This window comes from Ananas comosus, linkage group 11 (assembly GCF_001540865.1).
Source record: "Ananas comosus cultivar F153 linkage group 11, ASM154086v1, whole genome shotgun sequence".
Lineage (NCBI taxonomy): Eukaryota > Viridiplantae > Streptophyta > Magnoliopsida > Poales > Bromeliaceae > Ananas > Ananas comosus.
The window spans coordinates 9830117-9855864 of record NC_033631.1 but is presented as its reverse complement, the minus strand read 5'-3'; the positions used below and the strand labels follow the sequence as shown (position 1 = coordinate 9855864).

Below are 25748 nucleotides of genomic sequence, written 5' to 3'. Positions count from 1 at the left end.
ATAACAAATCAAGTCTTTCCCTAAGATTTCGAATAGCTGTCCCGAATTCAAGTTGATTATGTTTCGCTTCTTCCTCGGAGAAAGACGATCAAACAATTCCCAATCATGGTCCTTGCGGATCGGATCATCCATATAGGATAAAAAAAGAAACTCCAGATATTTGCTATCTTTCTCTTTGAATGAGATCTCAATTCCAGCTACGGTTTCATTAGATATCTTACAACTAAAATCCCTCTTTTTTCCGATCCGGTTCCTCCACCATCGCGAACTCCGCATGATACACTTTTTATTTATTGGGAGAACCCAAGTAATCTCTTGCGGATCCATGAAACAACTCTCAGAAATCTTTTTCCCTTTTGGAAGATACAGGAGCGAAACAATCAACCTATTGATATTGGAAGACCAAAAAGATTCTTCCAATGTCTCCTTTCTAGGTCCAATGGAATTCATTTAAAATGATTCATCAGGGAAGTAGACTACTCAATAATTTCACATTTCCATTATGACAATTTTGTCATAAGTAATTCAGAAAATCCAATCTCGCTTCATTTCAATATGAACTCAAGCGTATGTCATTCAAGCTTATGTAAATAGAGACTATGTTTATAAATGGATCCCCATGTCCTTACATTCTTTTTTATTTGTTTTTTGATCTTGAATCTCACTGTGCTTATTCCTTTTCAATCTCTTTCCAAAAATGAATTCTTGTTTCTTATGGGATCCAGTTTAGATTATTCTCTTCGCATTGTCAAATAGAAGGCTTTGAATTTGGCACGTAACAAAGAACATTGGAAAATAGAAGGCTTTGAATTGGCACGTTACACCAACTTCAGATGGATGAAAATTATTAAAAGTGCAACTTAATCACTTAATAATCTCGTTTTGTAAAGGAGCATGTACACAAAAAACAAAAAGAAAAAGCGATAACCACGACAAAACACAAAGATGTACTCTTACGATAAACCAAAAGCAAGAACAACAAAAACATAAGAAATAAAAATTTATGTGGTTCGATCATTGACCTATATATTATGTATATGTGGATGCTTAGAAAACTATATGGGTAAGATGTCTCTGACTTTAGAAAACATATATATGATACATTTTGAAATCTCACATTCTCACATAAGCAAAACTATAAGGGATTATTAAGATTAATTCTGAATTATTTTTTACTTGATCAATCTTTTGGTTATTATGGATATTAGAGACAGTTCTAATCCTCCTCCGTTTTAAGAAGTTCTAAGTTTAATTTCCATACTAATCGTTAAAAAATGTTGAGAAAAAAGATTAAAAAAAGTCTACTTTAATTTTGAATTGTTATATATATATATATATATATATTTTTAGAGATAGGTAGCACGCTACCCGCTTCGTTTATTTTATTTAGAAATAAACTTAGCTGGAAATGTGAATCAACTAGGATTCGAACTGAAATAAACGAAGCGGCTAACGTGCTACCTATCTCTCAAAAAAAAAAAATTAGGATTCGAACTTAGGTCTCGAATACCAACAACCAAGCCCTTTGCCACTTGCTCTAGGGACAGTCGGTTGAATTGTTATATGTTAGATTGATCCTTTCAATATTACGGATATCAGAGCCGGTTCTAAGTCTCCAAAATCTTCAAGATGTTCTGAGTTTGATTTTTATTTTTCTTGTTAAAAGAAAGTTGAGAAAGAAAATGACTTTACAGACTCCGCCAAGATTTATATATCATAGTTTCTTCTGTAGAATTTCTATTTACCTACAACACAATAATCATAGCATAGCATACTCACCAATAATAAGAGCTTGTTGAATTTTTTAATTATATGACATTAAATATCAAGATTTGAGTTACTGGTATTAGTACCATAATAATTTTTATTTTGTTATGTAATTATCTAGTTCATTTAATATGGAACAATTTGAGGTACATATATATACAGGGAGTGGTAAAAAAAAAAGAAAGGTAGAATAGTGAAAAGAACACCAATTAATTATTAACACTTGAGGTAAGCAAAAAATTCAAAATGATTTTGACAATGAATAATAAACATCAACTTAAATTAATAATAGTTGAGAAATTAGCCCGTCTTGTGGGGAAATTAAAGCACTTTGCACTTGCTTTAGCCATCAAATGATGTTTGCAAGTCTCAATCCTCTAGAAAGAAGATATTTGTCCAATCAAATTGGAAATCTAGAAGTAGGCAAATATTTTCTCCTGCTTTATAATTTTTTTTTTTTTTAAAGAAGCCCGTAGATTGTTTCTTAACCCCAAAAGATATCCTAAAGCTATTTAGGATGAACACTAGCGTGGATATAAATCTTACACTCTATTAATCCAATAGTTAATATTTTTTCAGTACTCTTACTAATTATGTTATTTAGTACTATAATTCTTAGAAACATTTTAATGGGCTGGATGTAAAATTTATACACTATTTTTGAGTGTACAAGTAGTATTTTTCTTTTTAGATTCAGCGGACATGACTATGGTCCCTAACCAACTGCATTGTGATTGCATAGCTCTCCTAATTTATGATTGAATGCAACTTAAGTTTGTTTAATTAATTGAATCTTATGATGCGTGTGAGCCAATTAATACCAACTCAAACAATGTTGGCAGATTTCTAAAAAAGTAAAAAAGAAAAAAAATAATAATATTGGCATCCTTATATTGGCCATGATGAAAAACCGAACGCTAACTATAATTTCGATAAATCATAGGATGATAAAATACATATTATAGAATAGTAAATTACCATATTATATTATGGTTTTCAACAAAATACTACTTAGCTATTGTGTTTATCCAGTGATAAAAACTTACGATAAAATAAAAATAAAGCAACAGAATAATTAAGTGTAATAATTTAATTTACATAGCAACAAGTTGAAAATGTAGATGATGAATTGATTTGTATAATACAAAACATTTGATTACTCGACATTTCCAGTTTAAAAATTCTAAAGTGTAGGCTATCACATTGTCACAAACTTTCTCTTCTTGAGTACTAATTTTTTGTGACGCGAATTCCAAAACAAAATCTGTGGGTTTTTCACATGTGGACTGAGACATGTGACCCAAGTAGAATATAAAAATTCAACTTTTTTTCCAAGTAGAATATGAAAATTCAACTTTTTTTTTTGGTTTCCTTGGGTAGATCTAAACTACACATGGCATAAACTGATTCAAACCCCCTCACTTGCCCTTTTGACAAACGTCGTACATCTTGGACTTGCACTGGTCCACGTTGTTAGCTGCATTTCCCATCCAACCAAACTCTTTGAGCCGAGCCGCGCCGCGCCGTATCGTGTCGTGTCGTGCCGTATCGTACTGTGTCGAACTAAGTTCCAACCCAAAAAGACCGAGACGAAAATGTATGTATGTTCGTATCGTGTTGTGCCGTATCGTGCCTTGTCGAACTCGAGTTCCAACCCAAAAAGATCGGGGCCAAAATGAATGTAAACTCGTCAACAATGGGCCATCCTAAACAGCCCTTTCGCTTTACTCTTTTTAAATTACTGTTACTGATTACAACAGTTAGTAGGCATGTATCTCGTTTAATTCGGAATTAAATTCAGTTTCAAATGAAAAAGCGTATACGCATGTGGCCTATGAATATCTTAAAGAAAAAACAAATCACACTTTTTACTTGATTTTTATTTTGTTAATTTTGATTGTTCGAGTTAATTAAACCAAAATTTTATTGAATGCAATAGTTCTATAAACTGGCTAACTGAATTTGGCAAATTACGGACAAATTTAGTGGACTAATAATTAATTTATGAAAGCTTCTAAGTTAATTGATTAAAATTATTAACTCATAAAAATATATAATTTTTTTTGATAATATTTCTAAGCCACGTATCAAACACCTTACAACTAATTAAAATAAAAGAGACAAGAGATTATTTCAAATTCGGACTATAAATGAGGAGTCGCTATGCACTTTTACCACCAAAAGACTACTATAATTTTTTTTGAAAAATAAATAGTATAATACCTGATTTATTTATTTTATTTAAAAATAAATTTATTTAAAAATATGATTCAATTAAAAATTTGAACTGAAAATTTTGAGTATCAACAATCAAATTTTTTGCCTCTTGGCAAGGACGGTTGGTAACTGCTCCTAATTCATGAGCCCGAAGCCGGGGCTTTGGTAAAGCATCCGCGTACATTCTCCGGGTCCGCATATTTGGAAAAGTAAAATTTAAAAATTAAAAATTAAAAATAAAAAATAAAAAAAACTCTCTCTTCACTATATAAATATCTCCCCGGGGAGGCCACCTAATCCTCCACTTGCAAAACCACCTCTTCCCCATCGCCGTACCCATTTCCCATCCCCTCCCCTCCCCCAAACTGAGCAGAGGAATTAGAGAGAGAGAGAGAGAGAGAGAGAGGGAGAGGAATGGGGGTTTTGAGGAGCACGCATAGCTTGGAGGCGGAGGTGGAGGAGATGCGCGCGATGTTGCTGCAGGGCCGCCGGAGCGCCGTCGACGCCGCCGCCGACTCGTGGAAGCTGCGATCGGCGGCGGCGAAGCGGGCGGCGGACGGCGACGGAGGGGGCGGCGACGCGCGCGCCGTGTGCGTCACCGGCGGCATCTCCTTCGTCGGCTTCGCCGTCGTCAACCGCCTCCTCGCCCTCGGCTACACCGTCCGCCTCGCGATCGAGACCCAAGGTACGTCCCGATCGCGGCACGATCGCCGCCGCTAAGCTAATTTTTAATTGTTCTGATTTTGAGTTATTTCCCTCGATTGAACTTTCCGAGAAGAAAATATCCTGCGCCCGCCCCCCTCCCCCCCCCTCTATAGACAATCAATCAAGAAAACTAATCATCAAAATTTTTCGTACTTTTGACTCGATCATGCTCTTATACTCTTAAAAGTACCAACTCATCGGTGGTTATCAGTGTTCGATCCTTGAAATAAAAAATACACGATTGGCCGAGTGGATGATTGATTAAACAGTATGATCTAGATCTAAATGATTAGCCGGATGGCGTACATTTATCATCATTGTGTTTTATTACAAATTTTGATAAGTAGTGCTACGTCTTTTTTAAAATACTACTTTTGTATAGTACTTTATTTAGCCTATATATATATATATATAAAGTTTAAGACATTAATTATACATATATTTAACTAGAAAATCATCAGGGCCAAGGCAAGTTAGGTATTTTGTTGAGAAATGAATTGGCTACCACAATTTTTTATTTTTATTTTTCTGTTTCTTGGGAGGTGAGTGGTTGATGTTAAATGCGAAAAGCCAAAATTTTACCTCAACTATTTTTGGAAAGTAGCGACAGCAAGTGGTCCCTCCCACCACGAGAGCGCTTCTACTGCTATTAAGCCTTAAAAAAGGGAATCTACTGCACTAGCAATTTTACCTACGCTAAATTAACGCTTTGGGCCTGCAAATTAAAGGATGCTCTACTTGATGTCCATGTCTCCATAAGTTTATTTAATTTAATGCTTTTAAGTTCCGTGCACGATTCTATTTACAAAGTTTCATATATTTCATATCAACAGTGACAACATTTTAGGGAGTAGCTTTGCGGGCTCGTTCATGTAACATCAAATTTGCGTGGTGTATTTTAATCTGTGTGTATAAATCAGTTAAACGTTTTTTATATGTACCAATAATTTATGAAAAAAAACGTTTTTTTTTTTTTTTTTTTGAGTACTTACAGTTGTACTCTAGTTAAAATTGTGAAACTATTTTTGTAAGTTACTGGTCTATTGACATATATAATGTTTTTATGTTTTTTTTACTCTCTATCTTCATCACGAATTAAGCTGAAGCATTGTTTGATTTAGAATATATAATTAAAAAAAAGAATCAATTTACGGATAAGTAATAATAGGTAAAAAAATATAAAACCTGGATAACTAATGAATATAATTAAATAATTTGGGATAAGGATTAGAGCACCCAATTTGGATAACAATGGAATTTAGAATAATTGTACTTTTGCTTTTTAATTTTTTTTTTTTTATTTCTTTAGCACTTTTTCATCTTTACGTGTTGCACTTCCCCTCCAAGTTGCAAGAACTCGTCTCAGTTGTTGGCAACTTTCTTTTTTTTTTTTTTGGGTAAAATTGTATGGAGACCCCCTCAAGTCTATTTCGTTTTGAAATGACCCCTTAATTATAACTTAAATTTTATTGAGGCTCTCTTCACTTTTGTTTTGGAATTAAGTAATTTAGACAAAAAAAATTTTTTTTGAGAGTTTTATCAAAATTATCTATAAGTTTATCAAATTTTGTGGTTTTAATTAGTTTATTTTAAATAAAATTAGAAACTAATGGCTAATGGGTAATAGAACAATTATATTTAGCAAACTATTCAAATAACAGGAATAATGCAATTCCAAAAAATCAAATATTAGATAGCTAGAAATAGAAAGAAAAAAAAAATTGAGGGGGGCTATTTAAGAACGGGGTAAACTTGAGGGGTGTCTCCATAAATTTTTACTTTTTTCCCCTCCTAAGTCCTACCCCATATATTCCCCTTTTATCTCTCCTAAAATTAATTTCTTTTATTAATTAAATCTTTAGCCCCTTGTTTATATGAATCCGTGGGAGACCATAGTACTGAGAAAAAGAAAAAAAGAAAAAAAAAGACACTTTGTATTCATCTTTCAGGATAAAGACACTACTCCAACCTTTCCCCTAAAATAAATTAAAAATAAAAAAATATTTATATATTAACAACGGGGCCATGCGTAATTTTTCTTTTCCAATGAGAAAAGTTGAATGGTTTTGCTACAAAAAGCCACCTCAGAATAATACCCTCTCTTGATTTGTTAAAAGTTAAAAAAAAAAAAAACAAACTTTTTTGCATAATTTTTTTTTAATTTTTGCCACTTTCATATCTGGACTATTTTTAAAATTTACATATTCGGCCTGTTTTTTTTTATCTGACCAAATTTTCATATCGGCAACTTTTCTTTATATTTTATAAATTTAGTTCGTTTTTTTAAAAAATTTAATCGACTTTTCTCTCTGAAAAAGCCGGTAGAGGGACAATTTAGTGTGATTCTTTAAAAAAATAGTTCGAATCTACCAAATTTTAAACAATGTCACAAATTTGTAGCATCCCATAATCAAATTGTTTGTACAAAAAGTAAAGCAAAGAAAAAAAAAAAAGAATAATTTGCTATGCCACAGTTGCATAAATCCTCTTTAATACGAAAAATTCTAGAATGCAACGGGTATATTAGTGACGTGGCGTAACAAACCAATCAAATTAATCCTTTTAAGAATATATGTCCCATCATGATTGTAAAAAAGTATTTTTATTGTACTTTTATTTAAAAAGAAGGAATGTGATTGGCTTGTTATTGATGACGTGGTGCAAGTGTGACAGTGTAGAATTCCTCCTTTAATACGGAGTTGTGGACACGGCCACACAATCAATGATGTGATAGGGATAGAAATGTACGTTTCATGCGTTGATGCAGTATTGATGCTGACATTTTAATAGAGTATGATTTCCACGGTATTTTGTGTTGTTACATTAATAAAGCTCTGTTTCGTTTTTTTAAAAAATATAAATTCAGTTAAAAATATAAAATAAGTAAATTTCAAATTTAGAATCACGGTTATTATTATCAATTACCTTGCTATCTATGCTGGAGACAATGGATGGTAATTTTATGCTTTTGGCAAATAAAAATATCAAGAATTTTTCCTATAATCAAAAGTTGAATTTGATCCAATGTCTTGGTCCTCTTCCAAAGAAAAGTGGTTAGGACAATTCAAGTATGCTACATTTAGAAATAACTCTATTCAAATGGTACTTTACGGTACAGCCAAATAAACCCTTAATATGATTGTCTCTTCTCAAAGAACATCGACTCCTAACTTCATTGAGCTGTGAAATTCATGGCACAGAGGATCTAGACAAGCTAAGGGAGATGGAGATGTTCGGCGAGATGGGGAGAGATGGCGTATGGACGGTGATGGCGAACGTCATGGACCTCGATAGCCTGTGTCGAGCGTTCGACGGCTGCGTCGGCGTGTTCCACACCTCGTCTTTTGTAGACCCTGGGGGCGTCTCTGGCTACTCGGTAAATCATCGGTACTTTGTACTTAGGGTAAATTGCACGTTTGGTTCTCAAACTATGAGACTGATGACACTTTAGTTCTTAAATTTTAATTTATTATAATTTTTAGCTCAGACTTTTTTAATTTTTATAATTTTTATAATTAAATTCATTTGATTAAATATTAATACATCGCTGATATAGAGATAATATAGTAGTATTGTGATTAATAATACACTAATAATTAAAATATTATATTACTTTGATATCAACAATACGGTAAAATTTAACCTTGATTATAATAATTTTAAATATCTGAAATATAAATTATAATAAATTTAAATTTGAAGACTAAATGATCAACTGCCCTATAATTTGAGGACAAAACGTGCAATTTACCCTTCTATTTACAAGTCAAACTCATTCTGGATGGGCCACCCCCTCCCAAATATGTCCTTTAAAGTATTTAAATCAATTTTTTTAAAAAAATCTAATCAATAATCACTGATTTTAAGTATATAATAATTATAAAAACTTTTCATTGGTCCCCTCTAAAAGTTAAGTTGTAGCTCAGTCCCTGCACACCGCGCTCAGTTCTACCTAACCCCGTGCCAAGTCACGTTTTAAATATTTCACCAGAATTAGTCGGTGCGAATTGATGTGATATTTCCATGCAATTNTGATTAAATATTAATACATCGCTGATATAGAGATAATATGGTAGTATTGTGATTAATAATACACTAATAATTAAAATATTATATTACTTTGATATCAACAATACGGTAAAATTTAACCTTGATTATAATAATTTTAAATATCTGAAATATAAATTATAATAAATTTAAATTTGAAGACTAAATGATCAACTGCCCTATAATTTGAGGACAAAACGTGCAATTTACCCTTCTATTTACAAGTCAAACTCATTCTGGATGGGCCACCCCCTCCCAAATATGTCCTTTAAAGTATTTAAATCAATTTTTAAAAAAAAATCTAATCAATAATCACTGATTTTAAATATATAATAATTATAAAAACTTTTCATTGGTCCCCTCTAAAAGTTAAGTTGTGGCTCAGTCCCTGCACACCACGCTCAGTTCGACCTAACCCCGTGCCAAGTCACGTTTTAAATATTTCACCAGAATTAGTCGGTGCGAATTGATGTGATATTTCCATGCAATTAATTTGCTTTTGCTTTGATAGTAAGGCTTCTTTGTGTGTGTGCGTCTATATATATATATATATATATATGAGCTGGAATATTATCGGTAGCAAATATGTTTCGTTTGTCACCTATTTATTTTCGATGATGAAGCCTTCAAATCGATGATCGGCAGCGTTGAATATGATCTATACTATTTGAAGTATCTAAAAATCAAATTTTAAATCTTTTTGATATCATTGATCTAATAATCAAAAGATTTCAAAATTTATTTTCGATGATGAAGACTTCAAATCGATGATCGGCAGTGTTGAATATGAACTATATTATTTGAAGTATCTAAAAATCAAATTTTAAATCTTTTTGATATCATTGATCTAATAATCAAAAGATTTCAAAATTTATTTTCGATGATGAAGACTTCAAATCGATGATCGGCAGTGTTGAATATGAACTATATTATTTGAAGTATCTAAAAATCAAATTTTAAATCTTTTTGATATCATTGATCTAATAATCAAAAGATTTCAAAATTTATTTTCGATGATGAAGACTTCAAATCGATGATCGGCAGTGTTGAATATGAACTATATTATTTGAAGTATCTAAAAATCAAATTTTAAATCTTTTTGATATCATTGATCTAATAATCAAAAGATTTCAAAATTTATTTTCGATGATGAAGACTTCAAATCGATGATCGGCAGTGTTGAATATGAACTATATTATTTGAAGTATCTAAAAATCAAATTTTAAATCTTTTTGATATCATTGATCTAATAATCAAAAGATTTCAAAATTTGTAATTTTAATGGTCGATATGAGGCGTTTTCTTGTTTAACGGTATAAAACTATCCAAATCAATTGAATTTTGGTTAGAAAATTCTTTAAACTATTTAGAACAAGATCTATACTCTCGATCTTGATTACAAAATTCCTACCATCACTTTTTAGAAGATATTCATTTTCAGCCGTTCATTTTTACGCTCACTTGATAAACAAGAGAACAATATTGGAAAAGTATGAAATTTGATTTCTAGATGGTTCAAGTGGTATATATAGATTATTTTCAACGGTACCGATCGTCGATTTGGAGGCTCCATCATCGAAAACAAATAGATGGCAACGGAGCCCGTTTGCTACCGATAGTATTCCAGCTAAACTCTATATATATATATATAGAGAGAGAGAGAGAGAGAGAGAGAGAGAGAGAGAGAGAGAGTGGGGCTGGGCTGCTCCTAATAACATAAATCACTTGGTGTTACCAAGTTGTCCACCATTAGATTTATCTTTTTTGACTATTTTCATCCGATGAATCCTACTATTTAATTAACAACCCACTCAACCTAGAGGGTTACTATTATTTTAACCGCACATCTCTTTATCCAAAAGCCGAAAATCTAATAGTACCAATAATTTAGTGCTATTAGAAGCATTCCAGCCTAATATATATATTGACTTAATGCTATTAAACGCATTCCAGCCTAATATACTATATATATATATATATATATATATATATAAAGTCATTGGTGCTTATAAATTTTTGGCTTTTAGATAAATATTTGTAGAATTAGGATAATAGCGGTTCCCTTGGATTGAGTGGATGATTGGTGAAATAGTATAATCTAAGAGGTGGAATTGGTCAAAAAAATAGATCTAACGGTAGAAAGCTTACAAGCACCCAATACTTGGTACATTTAAAAGCACCATAACTAATATATATATATATATATATATATATATATTTGCGGTTTATTGAGGCATTTGAGAAAGTTGACAACCGATTAACACGGGTAGATCAAGAACAGTAATCGCCATTTTGCTTGATCAACGCATGTTGGTTACTTAATTATAATTGTTAAAGCACTAGAATTCTATATATAACTTCACACATGACATCAAAGTACTATTCTTGCTTATGAATTTAGGTTCCAAATAGTACTAGCAAATTTATTATAAATTGGTGGCGTTGCTATATCACAACTACTCACGCAACAAACAAGAGGTAGGTATTTGGTTGAGGTGAACCTACCCTTCCTGTTGTCTCCTGAGGCTTTGATTTTATCATACGGTGGTGGTAGGTGCTTGAATTGGTGGTAATCTGTGAGTTTTATCAACTCTCTTTATTTCCATAGACAACATTGTGACCTGCCAACCCAAATTATTTCGACAACGAAAGGCGGTGCAGGATGCGTTCGACGTGTCTAGTTACTGAATACTTATTATGCGAAATCCTTTTTCAATTCTGGAGGTTAACAAGTTCTGATACGAAGGGAGTCGTGGCACCGGCACCTTGAGCATCCTAATATACATCACTTCACGATACATCAAGGGATGCAAGCAGTTCGTCAATTTTGGACGGTTCGACTTTAGCCTTTTCTGCTACTGAACTCTGATTACGGGCTATTTTTGTTCTCGGATTTAATGACAATTATTTCTGAAACAAAACGAGCATGTCTTTAGGCGCCTTTTCTATGAGTTGTTGATCCCGCGGGAGAGAAGAGGTGATTTTGAGAGTGGTCTTATATTTAAGTTCTTAAAATGGTGACGGATAGTTAATCCTTTGATCCGTAGTGGCTTTAATTTATTGTTGTTGAGGACTAATCTATTTTTAATTAAAGCAGCTACCTAAATGTCATTGCAAGGAGAAAATGTTAGTGGTGGGTAGACTTTGTTGTCCAACTGTTCAAGATGTGTGGAATACACCAGGTAGGTGGTGACTGTTGTGTGGCTTGTGACTTTTACAGTTTGCACAATTAGTAGCAGTCCATCTGACTTTAAAAGACGCTGAAGTCTATTAATGTACAACGTCAGAAACCAAGTAATCAACAACAAACTAAACGCAAGATTTGCCAAATATACTGGTGCCTACTGCTATTCAATGTAGAGAAGTTGCTTTAGAAGTTAAGTCGAACAGGCTGTCCATTAATGGTCAATGAAAATGAATTTTGGCGTCAAACTTTTTTAGAAGTGTGCTACGATATGAAGCGGGGAAAAGGGTCACCTAGGACGGCACAGATTTTCTATGAGATATCAATAATACAGTTGGATTGTACGAAGGCTTAAAATGCACACCACAACTGATTGGCTCCCGATGCATGGACCATAATCAGTAGCTATCCATCGGTCTTTAAAAGAACCTGTAGCTATCTGTCTGGTGAGATATCTTTTCTTTCCAGCACAAATTCTTTTCATTTCTGTTAGGCTTTGTTTCTTTGTGCCTTTCCGCCTCATAAACTAATATCTACTCACTCGAGTCTATCAAAGAAAAAGAACTGCTGATGTCGCCAACATACCTACTCCACATATTGGTAATAAGATAAAGTTGTGGCGCACCCATCAATATGTGGAATCCTGGGTGCAGTTAATCTTAAGGTACAATGTACTAGTAATATTCCACTTTGCCAAATTAATTACTCTATTCTTATCAATGCGATCTAATCGATCGGGCTTCGAATTGGTTTGGATTAGCCTTCAATCCACATCTAGTACATTTTCGGATCGTTGTAGAAGGTTTGAGCCTAGGCACACTCGCCCTTCCAAAATAATAGAGAATAGAAAACAACTGCTAAGCAAGAACCGAATGATTCCTCGAAGAAGGTTCCGTATCTTGTTGCTTGCTAGAAGCAGAAAATTTCCCAAGATCGCGGTATATCCCCAATTATAAAAGTCGACCAAAAAGTTAATTTCTTGAATTGAATCCAATTTCTGCTAAGACAAATATTTAAACGTCGATCTTTACAGATTAACCTGATGCCGATTTCTGCAGAAGCACATGGCGGATTTGGAAGCGAAAGCAGCCGACCGTGTGATCGAAGCCTGCGTGAGAACGCAATCAGTGCGGAAATGTGTGTTCACTTCATCTCTTTTGGCCTGCGTCTGGAGGCAAAACTATGCCCGTGACCGCCGGCTACCAATGATTCTCGATGAGAACTGCTGGAGCGACGAAAGCCTCTGCCGCGATAAAAAGGTAAGCTTCTAACTGCCTCCCTTTTCCTGGCGTAATTCACCATTGTCTTGAAAAAGCCTGACTAGTTCAGCTTTCTCATGAATTATTATACAACTACTTATCATTGAAAGCTGAAACTATAGGCACAGTTATACTCCGAAATTTTCCACAAGGAAAAACAGATGTGTAACTACAATGCAAAAGCAACTAAAGAAGTTTATTAATGTTACTTCCGAGTCGGAATTCTGACTTGTATCATATTGTTGTAGCTATGGTTTGCACTAGGCAAGGTAATGGCGGAGAAAGCCGCGTGGAGGGCGGCTCGAGGAAGGGACTTGAAGCTAGTGACAATATGCCCTGCCCTTGTCACTGGTCCCGGATTTCGCCGTCGCAATTCTACCGCATCGATCGCCTATCTCAAAGGTTAGAGCTCCTATGCACATCACTTCTTTTTCGGGTTAAAAGCATAGACGCGAGCAAATTTTTCCAAAAAGCAACTTGAGCTATCAACTTTATTGTGGTGGGGAAAAAAATTCCACAGCTCTTTTTCTCATTGTTGTGCATAAAGTCCAATTTGGTGCAAAAAAGTCACCATTAATATCATGGTAAATCTTTTCTTACCAAATCAACTCACTAATATAGATTGTGAACTTTTTGCACCAAATCAATCTAGCTTCTTTAGCCATATTGAAACAGAAAATTTAGTAAGTTTTTATTACACCAAATTGAAAATTGTGAGCCAATTTACAATTAGAGAAAAGTTCATAGGTTTTTTGTGATTTCAAACCTTAATTTCTTACTTGGCCAATGTCCTCAGCCAAATTACTAAATTAGTGAAGTTAGGTCCTTTTCTTTGTATATTTCTCTTTTTTTCACAAAGCGCGAACTTTATACTAGTAGAAGTCGTTACTTTCTTCATCAACCTGAACCTTTTCGACCGAAACATACTCGCAGGAGCCCACGAGATGTTCATGGAGGGCCTGCTCGCGACAGTAAATGTCGACAAAGTGGCCGAGGCGCACGTGAGCGTGTACGAAGAGATGAACGGCACGGCAGGTGGGCGGTACATCTGCTACGATCACGTCATCCGGAGAGCCGAAGAGGCGGCCGAATTGGAGCGGCAGCTGGGCATCTCTAACAGAATATATCGGGGGATCCCAGCCGACCCCACATGGTTTAAGCTCTGCAACCGGAAGCTGTCGAGGCTGATGTCCCTACGCCGGAGGTGCACTTACGACTTTTATGCAATCGCGGATGATTAGAAAATGACAAGTTTCTCAGGAAAGTTCAGTGCATTGAGTGAAAGATGAATGACGCTCGCAGAGCTGTGAATTTTGGGAGATTGGAGTGAGTGGTTTCCTGCAAATTGGATGTTGTTCCAAATAGAAGAGGGAAAACTTTTGTACAGGTTGCTTTTTTGAAATTTTATTACATGATGTTCCGTTCTGTACAGATATTATATTTAGTGTATAATTGATGGGTAGTAAACCTACCATTTTTCATAACAAAAAAAAAAAAAAAGAAACAAAAAGTAAGAGGTTAATCAGAGGCCAAGGAGATGCAACAAAGCTAAGAGCTTAACATATGGAGCTCAAAATGAAACCGAATAATAAATTGCTTCACAGGGTAAAATATTGAAATACACATGTCATATCACCAAATCAAAGTGAATCAATTTCACTGAGGTGGAAAAGAAACAACAACACCACCTCATATATATATATATAAGATATGGATACATTTCTCCCCCTTTTTATCTAACAATTTTGAAACCTTGCATTAAAAAAAAAAATAAAAAAAAAGAGAGAAAAACCACCCTTCACACCTCCCATCATCACCATCAACCAAATTTATTTGTCTCAAGTATTTATCTTAAGACACTTTGAAATGCGCCGTCCATCATGTCTCGAGATCTGCACGATGTGCTTTAAAATCCGCATGGAGAGATCTCAAGGCATGATACAAATTTGAAAAATCGTTTTGACGAATTTTGCTAATACCTATCTCAAATCAATTTTCTTTGTTTCAAATTCACAGAGCGCGGAAGGAATAAGGGCATTTTAGTCACTCTGCCCTTTCTCTTCCCACACTACCCCTCCCCGGATTCGTTGAGAAGGATACCCTACCAAATCCCCAATGCCCAATTTGGTAAAACTCCACCCACACCTTTTCATGGTCGAGCCTAGAGCTCAATCTATCATGCCCATTCTCCTCCGTTCCGATTCCCAAAATACCCCTATCGCGCCTACTCTCTCCTAACCCAGTTCCCAAAATACCCCTATCTTGTTTATTCTCCCCAAGCGCAATTCCCAAAATACCCATCTCGCCCCACTCCTTACCCCTCCTCTCAATTGGCTTAGCGTCAAGCCTCACAACCACCTTCTCTTCTTTTTCCTCCTCCTCCTCCTCGCAGTTTTGCGCGACGTCTCTGACCCGTCTTTTTCGCAAAAAGCCCCTCCGCCTTCTCAACATTCCCAAACACCTCCTCCCGACGACGTACGGTGCTTTGACCAAGGTCAACGCGAGGAGGTTGACCACCGCGCAGGGGCAGCAGCTGAGGGCGATGCAGTTGGCGATGGCGACAGCGGTGCACGACCGGCACGACCGGCCGTCGCACTCGACGGGGTCCCCGCCCGAGTCATCGGCGGACACCGGGAAGCGGCGTCTCATCGCGAGGCCGCCGTTCGATCGCACCATCGGTATCGATCGGACGGTCACGGAGACCTGCACGATGGGAGCAAGGGACTGATCAATGGAGATGGTTTTGACGTGGAGAAACCGAGTTATATGGTGTTGACGGGGTGTTTTGTATGTATATATATACACACACACACACACACAAGGTTATGGAAGTGCATGTAGTTTTAGTGTGAATTATGCTTAGAAGTCCCTGCTCTTTGTAGTATTTTGATGGCCCCCCTCAACTTATGGCAATTTTGAAACACACCACTTAACTCTTTTTTACTTCAAATAATAAGTAAACTTAGTTAAATTAAAAATTAATTAAGTTTAGTAGCTCTATTAGTTGTTAATTGCTATTAGAAAATGACTAAAGTTTTTGAATTTAGCAGAATCGCAATTATATAATTTTACAAAGTTAACAACTCGAATCAAAAAGGTTAAAACAATAAATAAATACGTTCAATTAATCTTGTTTACCTATAACTTATAGTTAAACACAAATTCGCATTTGCAATGTGATCTCATTAATTTGCGTGCTCAAAAATGGTGTGTTTTAGGAAAATTATAAAGAATACAAAAGAAAATATTTATTGTGGTGGTCCTTGCATACAAAAGAAAATTTTGGAAGTGACTTGACTTAATTAGTAAGGTGCAGCAAAAAAAATAAAAACAGGAAACTTATTATAACTTAAAAGAGTTTATTTCTCACTAAAAAAATTAATATTTCCTCTGCAGGAAACTTGATGGCTACACCACAACAAGTCACCACATATGGATTTGTTAGGTCTTTTTTGAGTCAGAAGCTGAACAGTTTTTAGGTAAATATACAAAAAATATATAGCAATTTTAGTTCAATATTTATGAGAAGATAAAAACTGGTATGATTTATTTATGAATAGAACTTTTTGTGCAGCGAATAAAACCTGGTGCTATTTTTGTGTGCTAGGGTTATCCACAGTTTTTTTTTTTTTTTTTTTTTTTTGAAAGATAGGTAGCATGCTACCCGCTTCGTTTATTTCATTTAGAAATAAACTTAGCTGGAAATATGAATCAACTAGGATTCGAACTTGAGACCTCGGGTACCAACCACCAAGCCCTTAGCCACTTGCGCTAGGGACGGTCAGTGTTATTCACAGTTGTTAGTAATCATTATTCAAAGAAACAGTCAATAAATGAGCAGAGATTTTAGAGATTTTAATATTTAAAGCATGGGCCCTTCACCATGTTATGTGATCAGTTTTCTTTTTTTATTTTTTTTTAAGATGAAATATATTTATTAAGTGCAGAGGGGACAACTGTATCAGATTAATTACTAATTAAACAATATTCTACCCTAGCTCTCCAATACACAGTTGGGGTGGGTGACCCTACTCCCTCAGTAGTTTGAAAAATAAAAAATAAAAAATAAAAACAGAGGAGAGGAACTCATTTATTTGTTTTGTCATTTTGTACAACTTCAAGTTGCTTCATTTCATTTTATTATAATTATGATTGAATATATATTATTAAAAACACCGTTCTTTTCATAAGTTCGAATCCCACGTTCGAACATGGTATTAAATTGGTAGGTGTTAAGTTCAAATTTTATGTCATCCATCGCCTCGCTGGTCCCATTTTAATCTCATTTAATTTACTTTCTCCTATTAGTTAAAATATACATTTTAGTCCTATCTATATGTGTCAAGTCGGGATGAGATATATGGAGAGCGCTGAATATAAATATTAAAAATATTATTCTCTTATAGTTTAAATTTGTGAAGAACAACGAGTTTTTAAATATTATTTCACATCTATACTGGATTTGGCTTAAATATATATCAGTGAAACTAATTTGCTTGTCATTACTCTTAAGAACGTAATTTCACCAAACAATTATTTAAATATGGTTTGAAATGATGGATTAGCCCAATATTCCATGTTGGCAAAAGCATTTTTGGTGACTAAAAGCTAAATAATATATTGAAGCACTTCTTGAATAAACTATCAAATAGTTTTTCTTGAGAGATAGGTAGTACGCGATCTCTTTCGTTTATTTCATTTTAGAAATAAATTTAGCTGAAAATGTAAATCAAGTAGGATTCGAACTTGAAACCTCGGACACCAAACACGAAACCTTTTGCCACTTGCTCTAGAAACAGTTGGTATAAATTATCAAATAGTTGCTTTCTACAGTTTGATATATACAGCAAGTTTTGATATTGCGGAAGCAAATTCATTGTATCTAATCATAATTTGAACCTCTTTGCTCTGTAAAATGTGCTAAGGGTTTATACAATTCCCCAATTTAGAAAAGAACTTCATTAATAAATAGAATTATCGACCGACATCTGTGTATATAAATTTGTGTTTTTTTTTTAATTGTTTACAGAGATGTAACAACTAGCATTTTATGTGGTGACGCCACTATTCAAAGATTCTCGACATTTACATTGATGAGGTGCAGTGGCATATATAATATATTAACAGGAAACTATTAATTAAAATGATCTCATAAATGCTGTGAAAACTAATTAATAAATAAAGTGATCTTGTTACCGTAAATGGGAAGTACGTAACTTTAACAGCGTCAACATATAAGATTCATCATTCATTTTAATTCTAAAATTCTAGTAGTAAATAGTGATCGATTTTAACAAATATATTTGTCTAAATCAAAACCAACTTTGGTAATAATAGCTGTATAGGTCGGCTATAACTTAAATTCTTTCACTTAATCTGAGAAAACAACTAGAGGTGGAAAGGAGGAGTTTAAAGGTCTAATACATGTTTAGGTTCGATGAAATGAATATAAAAATTTAAAATGTTCGATTCAAATATTTCACTAATAACTATATTAGTGATACAATAAATACCTTAAAAAGATGATGCATTGGATATATATCAGTATTTTTTTATCATAAAACCTTGTAAGAAACAAAAATAAACGGCCGACCGTTCCTAGAGCAAGTGGCAAAGGGCTTGGTGGTTGGTACCCGAGGTCCCAAGTTCGAATCCTAATTGATTCACATTTCCAGCTAAGTTTAATTCTAAATGAAATAAACGAAGCGGATAGCGTGCTACCTATTTCTCAAAAAAAAAAAAACAAAAATAAACGAATAATTAAGCTACACTAATCATGATATTTATGCATGTCTATGTAAGCATATCTTAGACTAGAAAAGGAATAAAGGAAGCAGGTAGCATGCTGCCTTTTCTCAAAAAAAAAAAAAAAAAAAGACTAAAAAAGAAATTATCTCATTAGCATTACGAGCGTTTGATCATGTTAAGTTAATTAAACCACTAAAATTTCCAGTGGTAAGACATAAGAAGGTGAATGAACGAGTTCGAGACATAAATCCACTCAGGGTTATATAAGATACAGGACGCCAAGCTTCTGATACTCACACCAAAGAGAAACAATAATAATAATAAGGAAAAAAAAGAAAGAAAAGTTACTTAATTTCATTGCAAATTCTAATGAAAACTGTTAATACCTTGAATCATGAATTAATTGCTCCATACCGTTGGAGATTTTGAAGAACTCTTTTATCTTTAATAATAACTCTCTCTCTCTCTCTCTATATAGAGTGGGCTGGTATGTTTCTGGAAGCACTGAGTCTTCCGTGCTTTCAAGTTGTTTTCGATGTTCGGACTTTCGAATCAACGATCGGCTCTGTTAGAGTTGATCTAAAGTATTTGATGCTCAGCTCCATCAAGCTGGTTTATTAATTACTTCTTCAACCAATGACTTGAGGACTTAACCCTTAATAATCGCTTCGTTAGCAGGGACCGATAGTACTTGATGGAATTTGTTTAAAAAAGTAGTAGAGTTTGATATTGAATAACAAAGTAGTAAGGATGAATTTAATTAACTAATCAAGATTTACAATAAATTAATTAAAATCAAAAGCCAGAGGGTTAATTTACAGGAAAACAAGTGTACGTATTGAAGAAATGGGGATGATATTCATCTTGTAAATAAACACCGCAATTAACATACGATATTGTTGTGATTTTAACTTTGAACATAGATGTATATCATTTGATTCTAACCATCATATGAAAATTAAGATTGTGCTATGCTAATTTCCACCATATACATTATAAAGTACTCATCAAACCATTCAATCAAACATATGCATGGTTAGCGAAATAAAAGGCATTTGAACACTCTACAAAAAGACATGTGTATACTTACTTGGAAAGAAGATGAAACCGCTTATCGCGGTTGTCGTCCTGCGCGCGAACCAATCTCTATGTCAAAGGATCGGGCCTGGCGGTGTCGACCGCAGCAATATTTTCCACAACATGATCCGTGTGCCGTCCGAAGAGGACATTGTGCAGAAGAGAAGAGAACGAATTAAGAACAAAAATATGTATACATATAGATAGTGTCTCACTTCTCCCTCACTAATGGAATTGATCTCTAAAATGTAAAGGAGATCATATATAGAGATTAGAGGGGGAGCTCCATAAATGTTTGCAAACATTTGGAATGTATAAGAGTAGAGTGGGCATAATTTTGTACGCCGCGGAAAACCATGCTTGGCCTCGGGATAGATGTGGAATTTTCAATTGTTACGAGGAGAGAAATGGGATTTTGAAAAGTGTGGCACGTTTGGGGACGGGTGGCCAATTTAATGCAACTAAGGTTAAATTGTATGGTGCCCCCCTCAACTATAGGCCGATTGAAATAGCTCCCTAACTCTTTTTTTTTTATTTTATTTGCAATTGAGCGATTTTGGTCAATAAAATTAAAACATTTCATCATATTTATTGCTGATTTTAATTAATTTAAGATTTTTTTGGGAATTATCGGTAGCATATATTACATGTAATAATAAAGTGTCATAAAAAAATATTTCATTTATTTTCATAAGTAAAATAACGTCGTGCAGTTTGCATAGATTTAATTGTGATATAATTTATATAACTTTTAAAAAACAAAAATAAAATTTTTTTATGTTTACTTTATTTTAACTCTCTTTTGTTTATAATAGCCTAATAGCTTTCAATATAAAATAGATTCTTGATAATCTTAATCATCTTTTACGATAAAATTGATTAAAGACTGATAGCTAATAAAGCTATTGAAATTAACAAAGTCAACTAACTAAAGTAGGTCAAATTAGAGAAACGAAATCTTTTTCGTTTTGACTTAAGAAAAATTAAAAGTTAAGAACTTAAGATTGCATTGATAGGAACACCTCTGAAAAAAAAAAAGAAAAAGAAAAAGAAAGTAAAGGTAAAGAATAGCTTTCAAAAAAGCATAGAGTCGAGGGGTCTCGTTGCAATTTTAGTTCCCGAGGACAGCGAATATCGTGTTGACTTGTCCCCTCGGCGATCCGAAGAGTCGAACATCCCGTGTGTTGTCCACCACAGCGAAGATCACCTTTCTATGATGACGTGTGATGTGTGATACACGCTTTCCTCTTTTCTGATTGGTCCAAAAATGTGTTTGCTGTTTTGCAACGACAGGTGATCTGGAGAGATAGAGGCGTAGGGAAAGAGACAAAAGAGGGTGAGTAAGACCCGCGGCGATGAGCTCTAATTTGGAATCTTGCGATTTGTTTGTCATTTTTGCATTAAGATTAGTGCCCAGTATCATCCCAATTCACATAGCAAAAAAAATTTGATGGTCGATATTCAAAATTTGATTATATTTTATTTTTTATTTAAACTATTTATTGTACAATTATAAACGAAAGGATTTGCTCGATAGGTAGAACTAAAGATCAGCTTCGTTTAGATCTAGATATAATGTACTCTTGAGTAATACGATTACGAGAAATACAGTATCAGAAATTTCCAACACTTTTCATGCGCTTACGGCGGAATCAGAAGTTGCACCTCGGAGCTTCTGTTTTTAGGTTTGAAAGTCCTGTTTTTGCTTTCTTTTGCCGTAAAAGTTTTAAACTTTGTTGTGCACAAAATATCGCTACTGCCAAAAAATAAAAGTGAATACGACACTAAAGTCGCACTTACTCATATAACCAAAGTGCAAAATATATGAGAGAATATATTAGTGATATACAAATATTTGATCGAAAACCTTTTCGTAGAGTAGCTTCTTTATCTAAGACGCAAGACACGATAGTTTTTGAGTTCTCGAGAGTAGCTGCTTCGAGTTACTGCAACCATTGAATTGAATGCCCCACATTGTGAGCGTTTTCTAACATGAAAAATATATAGGCATTAAGTTGATGAATATGCAAGTTGGGAATTTTGTTGCTTAGTTATTTAAAATCAATGTCTAAATAACAGAAATTAATTTGGAAAAATAAGCAACCAATAAAAGACTTTCTTTGACATAGTCCCAATAAAGGGTGAAAAAAACTAATGCGCCAACTCCAAAATATTCCAATGAAACATAACATAAATAAATATTAGGGTTTCTTGATTGTGAAAACACTGATTTTTTGTTTCTGATATTTTATGCGATTTTTTATACAGCTAATGTATAGTTTCAGTCAAATTAAGTCACTATATGCATAGTTCGACCTAGCTAGAAGAACAGCTATAATTATCACAGCATTATATTTTTAGTAAATTGTTGAAATATATATATACTATGTTAAAGTTGAAATATTCGAGACTAAACAACAGTAACCACCTTGCTAAATTTTGCAATCTACAGGCTCATCAAACATGGTTGAATTTAAAACAAATTTTATGCATCAAAGTTATACAATAAGGAAAATTTTCAATTATGTTTTAGGTAAATTAAGGATTACACGTTATCTACACATAGACTTCAATATATACAAGTTTGGTCATAGCCCAAGCTTTGATAAAAGTTCAATTAATATGAAGTACTAATTAGATTTTGTCATGATCACCAAACGTACCTAATTAAATCTTTTGCAATAATTAATTAGAAGCTCATTGACTTTAATTTCTATTGTACTAATTCTTTTTTACTTTTGAGAACAAAAACCTTTTTCAAAAGAAAAGCCAAAAAAAAATCGTAAGTGGATCTAATAATTAATTTGCATGTAGAATGCATAAAATGAAGCTTTTTTGTAATTTGGGATCTCCAACGTCAAAATTAAAAGTTTAATAACTAAAATAAAATACAACTAAAATTATGGAGACCAATATATATAGTTCTAATTACCCTAATTCTCATTTCACAATCGTTAATTTACAATATAAACTAATTAATTTACAATTTAAGCTGTGTTTTATATTTGGGCCTTTTAGTTCTATTGGTGTTCAAACCAGCTTGAATTTTTTTTGCAATTAACTTGACTTAATATAATCATTATAAAATATTATCACTAGCCACTTAGTTTTATTTAAAATGGGGTCAAAGGAACCACTTTGCAATAAGAAACAATTAAGTGTATATAAAAATTTAAATAAGATAAGTAGATAACGTAAGTTTTTTTNTATATATATTATCGTGTTTCCCTCTTATGTTGCCACATCATTTCTTGGATGCTTTTTTTTTAAAAAAAAAGCATCAAACAATGGATTAGGGAGCTTAATTTTGTATTATACCAAATTTAATGGAGACTTTTTCTTCAAAAAGTAATTAAGAGGATAAGAAAATTTATTAGAACCTAATTAAATAGCCCTAGCTAGTTGCTTAAAGCAAAGTTTTTGCGAAAGGTTTAAGCTGACCAAACATTGCTTAAATGAGTAAATCAGATAGGGCAGGAAAATATTGAATATGTTATTTATTAGTTTTTATTTACTAAAGAAATTTTAAGTAGTTAATTGATTGAAAGTGAAAAACTACAATAATAGCATGGCACCTAGCTATATATGTTTTCCCCAAAATTTTTCTTTTTGAGTAAAAAACTTTCCTTATTGTCTCACTTTCAAAGAGCGTATTATTTGCAATTTTATATTAAAAAAAATTCTACACATAGGGTAATTCAAATATTGGGCTGATGATAAGATGTATTCCTTAGGGACCGTTTCTAGAGCAAGTGGCAAAGGGCTTGGTGGTTGGTACCCGAGATCCAAGTTCCAATCCTAGTTGATTCACATTTCCAGCTAAGTTTATTTCTAAATAAAATAAACGAAGCGGATAGCGTGCTACCTATCTCTCAAAAAAAAAAAAGAAAAAAAAAGATAAGATATGTATTACTTGGATTGACCATCAGGTGAACAGTAGGATATAATTAACCAGCAATTGATTCGAAGTGTAATAACCCTTTGTTTGAGCAATAATGCAATAATGCTATTTTTCAAAAAGTACGTTAATATGGTATAATGTAAGATAAAGTGAACAAAGTCCTTTTTAATAATGCGTGGAAGAATGAATGAAGCAGATAGCTCGCTACCTCATTCTCAAAAAAAAATCAATGCTTGGAAGCTACCATTTCCTAATTAATTTGTGTATATCAAATAATTAATGACATATATAACCAGAATTAGGATACTTTATTATCTATAGTACTAAAGCTCCGGTATTGTAATCTCATTTTTAATTTTACGATGTTCAAATATGATCTATCAAAATTTCAAAATTTTCAATCTTTCAATCTCACAATGTTCAAATATTGTCTACACCGTTAAATATGATTTAGAATATAGTAAGTTCTTAGAAATAAAATTTTAATTTTTTTCGACATTATTTATTTAGTAAGTAAATTATGTCAAAATGAACCATTGAAATTGAACAATCTTTAAAAGTTGAGGATAGAACTTTTAAATTCAAAATTAAGAATGATCATCTTGAGCTAAATAGATTAAAGTATGTTCTATCAAAATTTGAATACATTTAGATTCTTCTACAACGTTAAACTATAAATAACCCATAATATTCATTGAAAATTGACAATTTTAAAATGATTTGATCATAAAGTAAAGTATGTTGAAAAAATATAAAATTTTATTTTTAAAAATTTCAAATACTCTAAATCAGTTTTAAAAATATGAATCGTTGATTTGAATATTTTAAAATTAAAAATAAGACTATAGTATTAGAGCTCCAATACTATAAATAATATAGCAGCCTAACTCAGTATAACCATACCATACCATCCAAATGTTTTTTCCATCTAGTCTTGATTAATTGCTGGTGCAGCATAAGCACGCGCATGGTTTATGTATGATGGAGAAAACAGCTAAAAGGTTTCGTACTCCATTCAATTAAGTCACTACGCACATGGTTTATACATGATGGAGAAAACAGCGAAAGGTACGCTTTATTCGTACTCCATTCAATTAAGTCACTACTCCATTCAATTAAGTCACTATTGACATTCAATGTTTTTTCTTGAGAAATAAAGAGCGAGTTACCCATTTTATTTATTTTATTTAAAAATAAATTTAGCTGGAAATGTAAATCAATTAGGATTCAAAGTTGAGATCTGAAGTACTAACCATCATGCCCTTTGCCACTTGCTTTAAGAACGGTTGGTGTTTTGAAATTCAAGTCGAATAGTGTTATGTAAATATTACTAGATATATCAAGTGTTAGGTTTTGGTTAGATTTGTAGTTAAATCCTATTTGGATAAGAATTAATATTTAAATCTATTTGAGATAAATTAAGATTTAAATATTAATTAGAGGATAAACCTAACTAGATTAGGATTAATATTTAAATCAATTAGAGATTGATTAAGATAGATTTAGATATTAATTAAAGTATGAATCCTAAATATATTAGGATTGGGGTACGTTTTAAGTTGAGCATTATAAATAGGCATTGTGGCTCTCTTTTTGGGTGTAGTACGGCTGGAACCATTGGGGTGTCTTACCAGAGAGAGAAAAAGAGAGAGAGAGAGTTATTTTGTGCACCTAGTGTACGGGTGCACGTAGATGGATTGTCTTTTAGGTTTATAAAAGACGAGAGAAGGATAGAAGAGATTCAAGAAAGAGGGCTCGGGTTGTAGCTACTCTGTGCAGAAGAGAAGTCAGGTGTAATCTTCTCTTATTTAATGAATTTTATTTTACCCGCATATTTTCTGTT

At 33.3% G+C, this 25748-nt stretch overlaps 2 protein-coding genes across 2 annotated transcripts; one reads left to right on the top strand and one right to left on the bottom strand.

Annotated features, from left to right (window-relative positions):
• Positions 4276-14646, top strand: LOC109717286 (cinnamoyl-CoA reductase-like SNL6). The gene is made up of 5 exons (XM_020242965.1): positions 4276-4669; positions 7890-8065; positions 12979-13179; positions 13428-13581; positions 14113-14646. Exons 1-5 carry the CDS (start codon positions 4399-4401, stop codon positions 14418-14420), a joined length of 1110 nt encoding a protein of 369 aa, XP_020098554.1. The 5' UTR covers positions 4276-4398; the 3' UTR covers positions 14421-14646.
• On the bottom strand, positions 14756-20306 carry LOC109717287. The gene is made up of 2 exons (XM_020242966.1): positions 20018-20306; positions 14756-15882 (listed from the first exon to the last, which is right to left on the bottom strand). Exon 2 carries the CDS (start codon positions 15853-15855, stop codon positions 15223-15225), a length of 633 nt encoding a protein of 210 aa, XP_020098555.1. The 5' UTR covers positions 15856-15882; positions 20018-20306; the 3' UTR covers positions 14756-15222.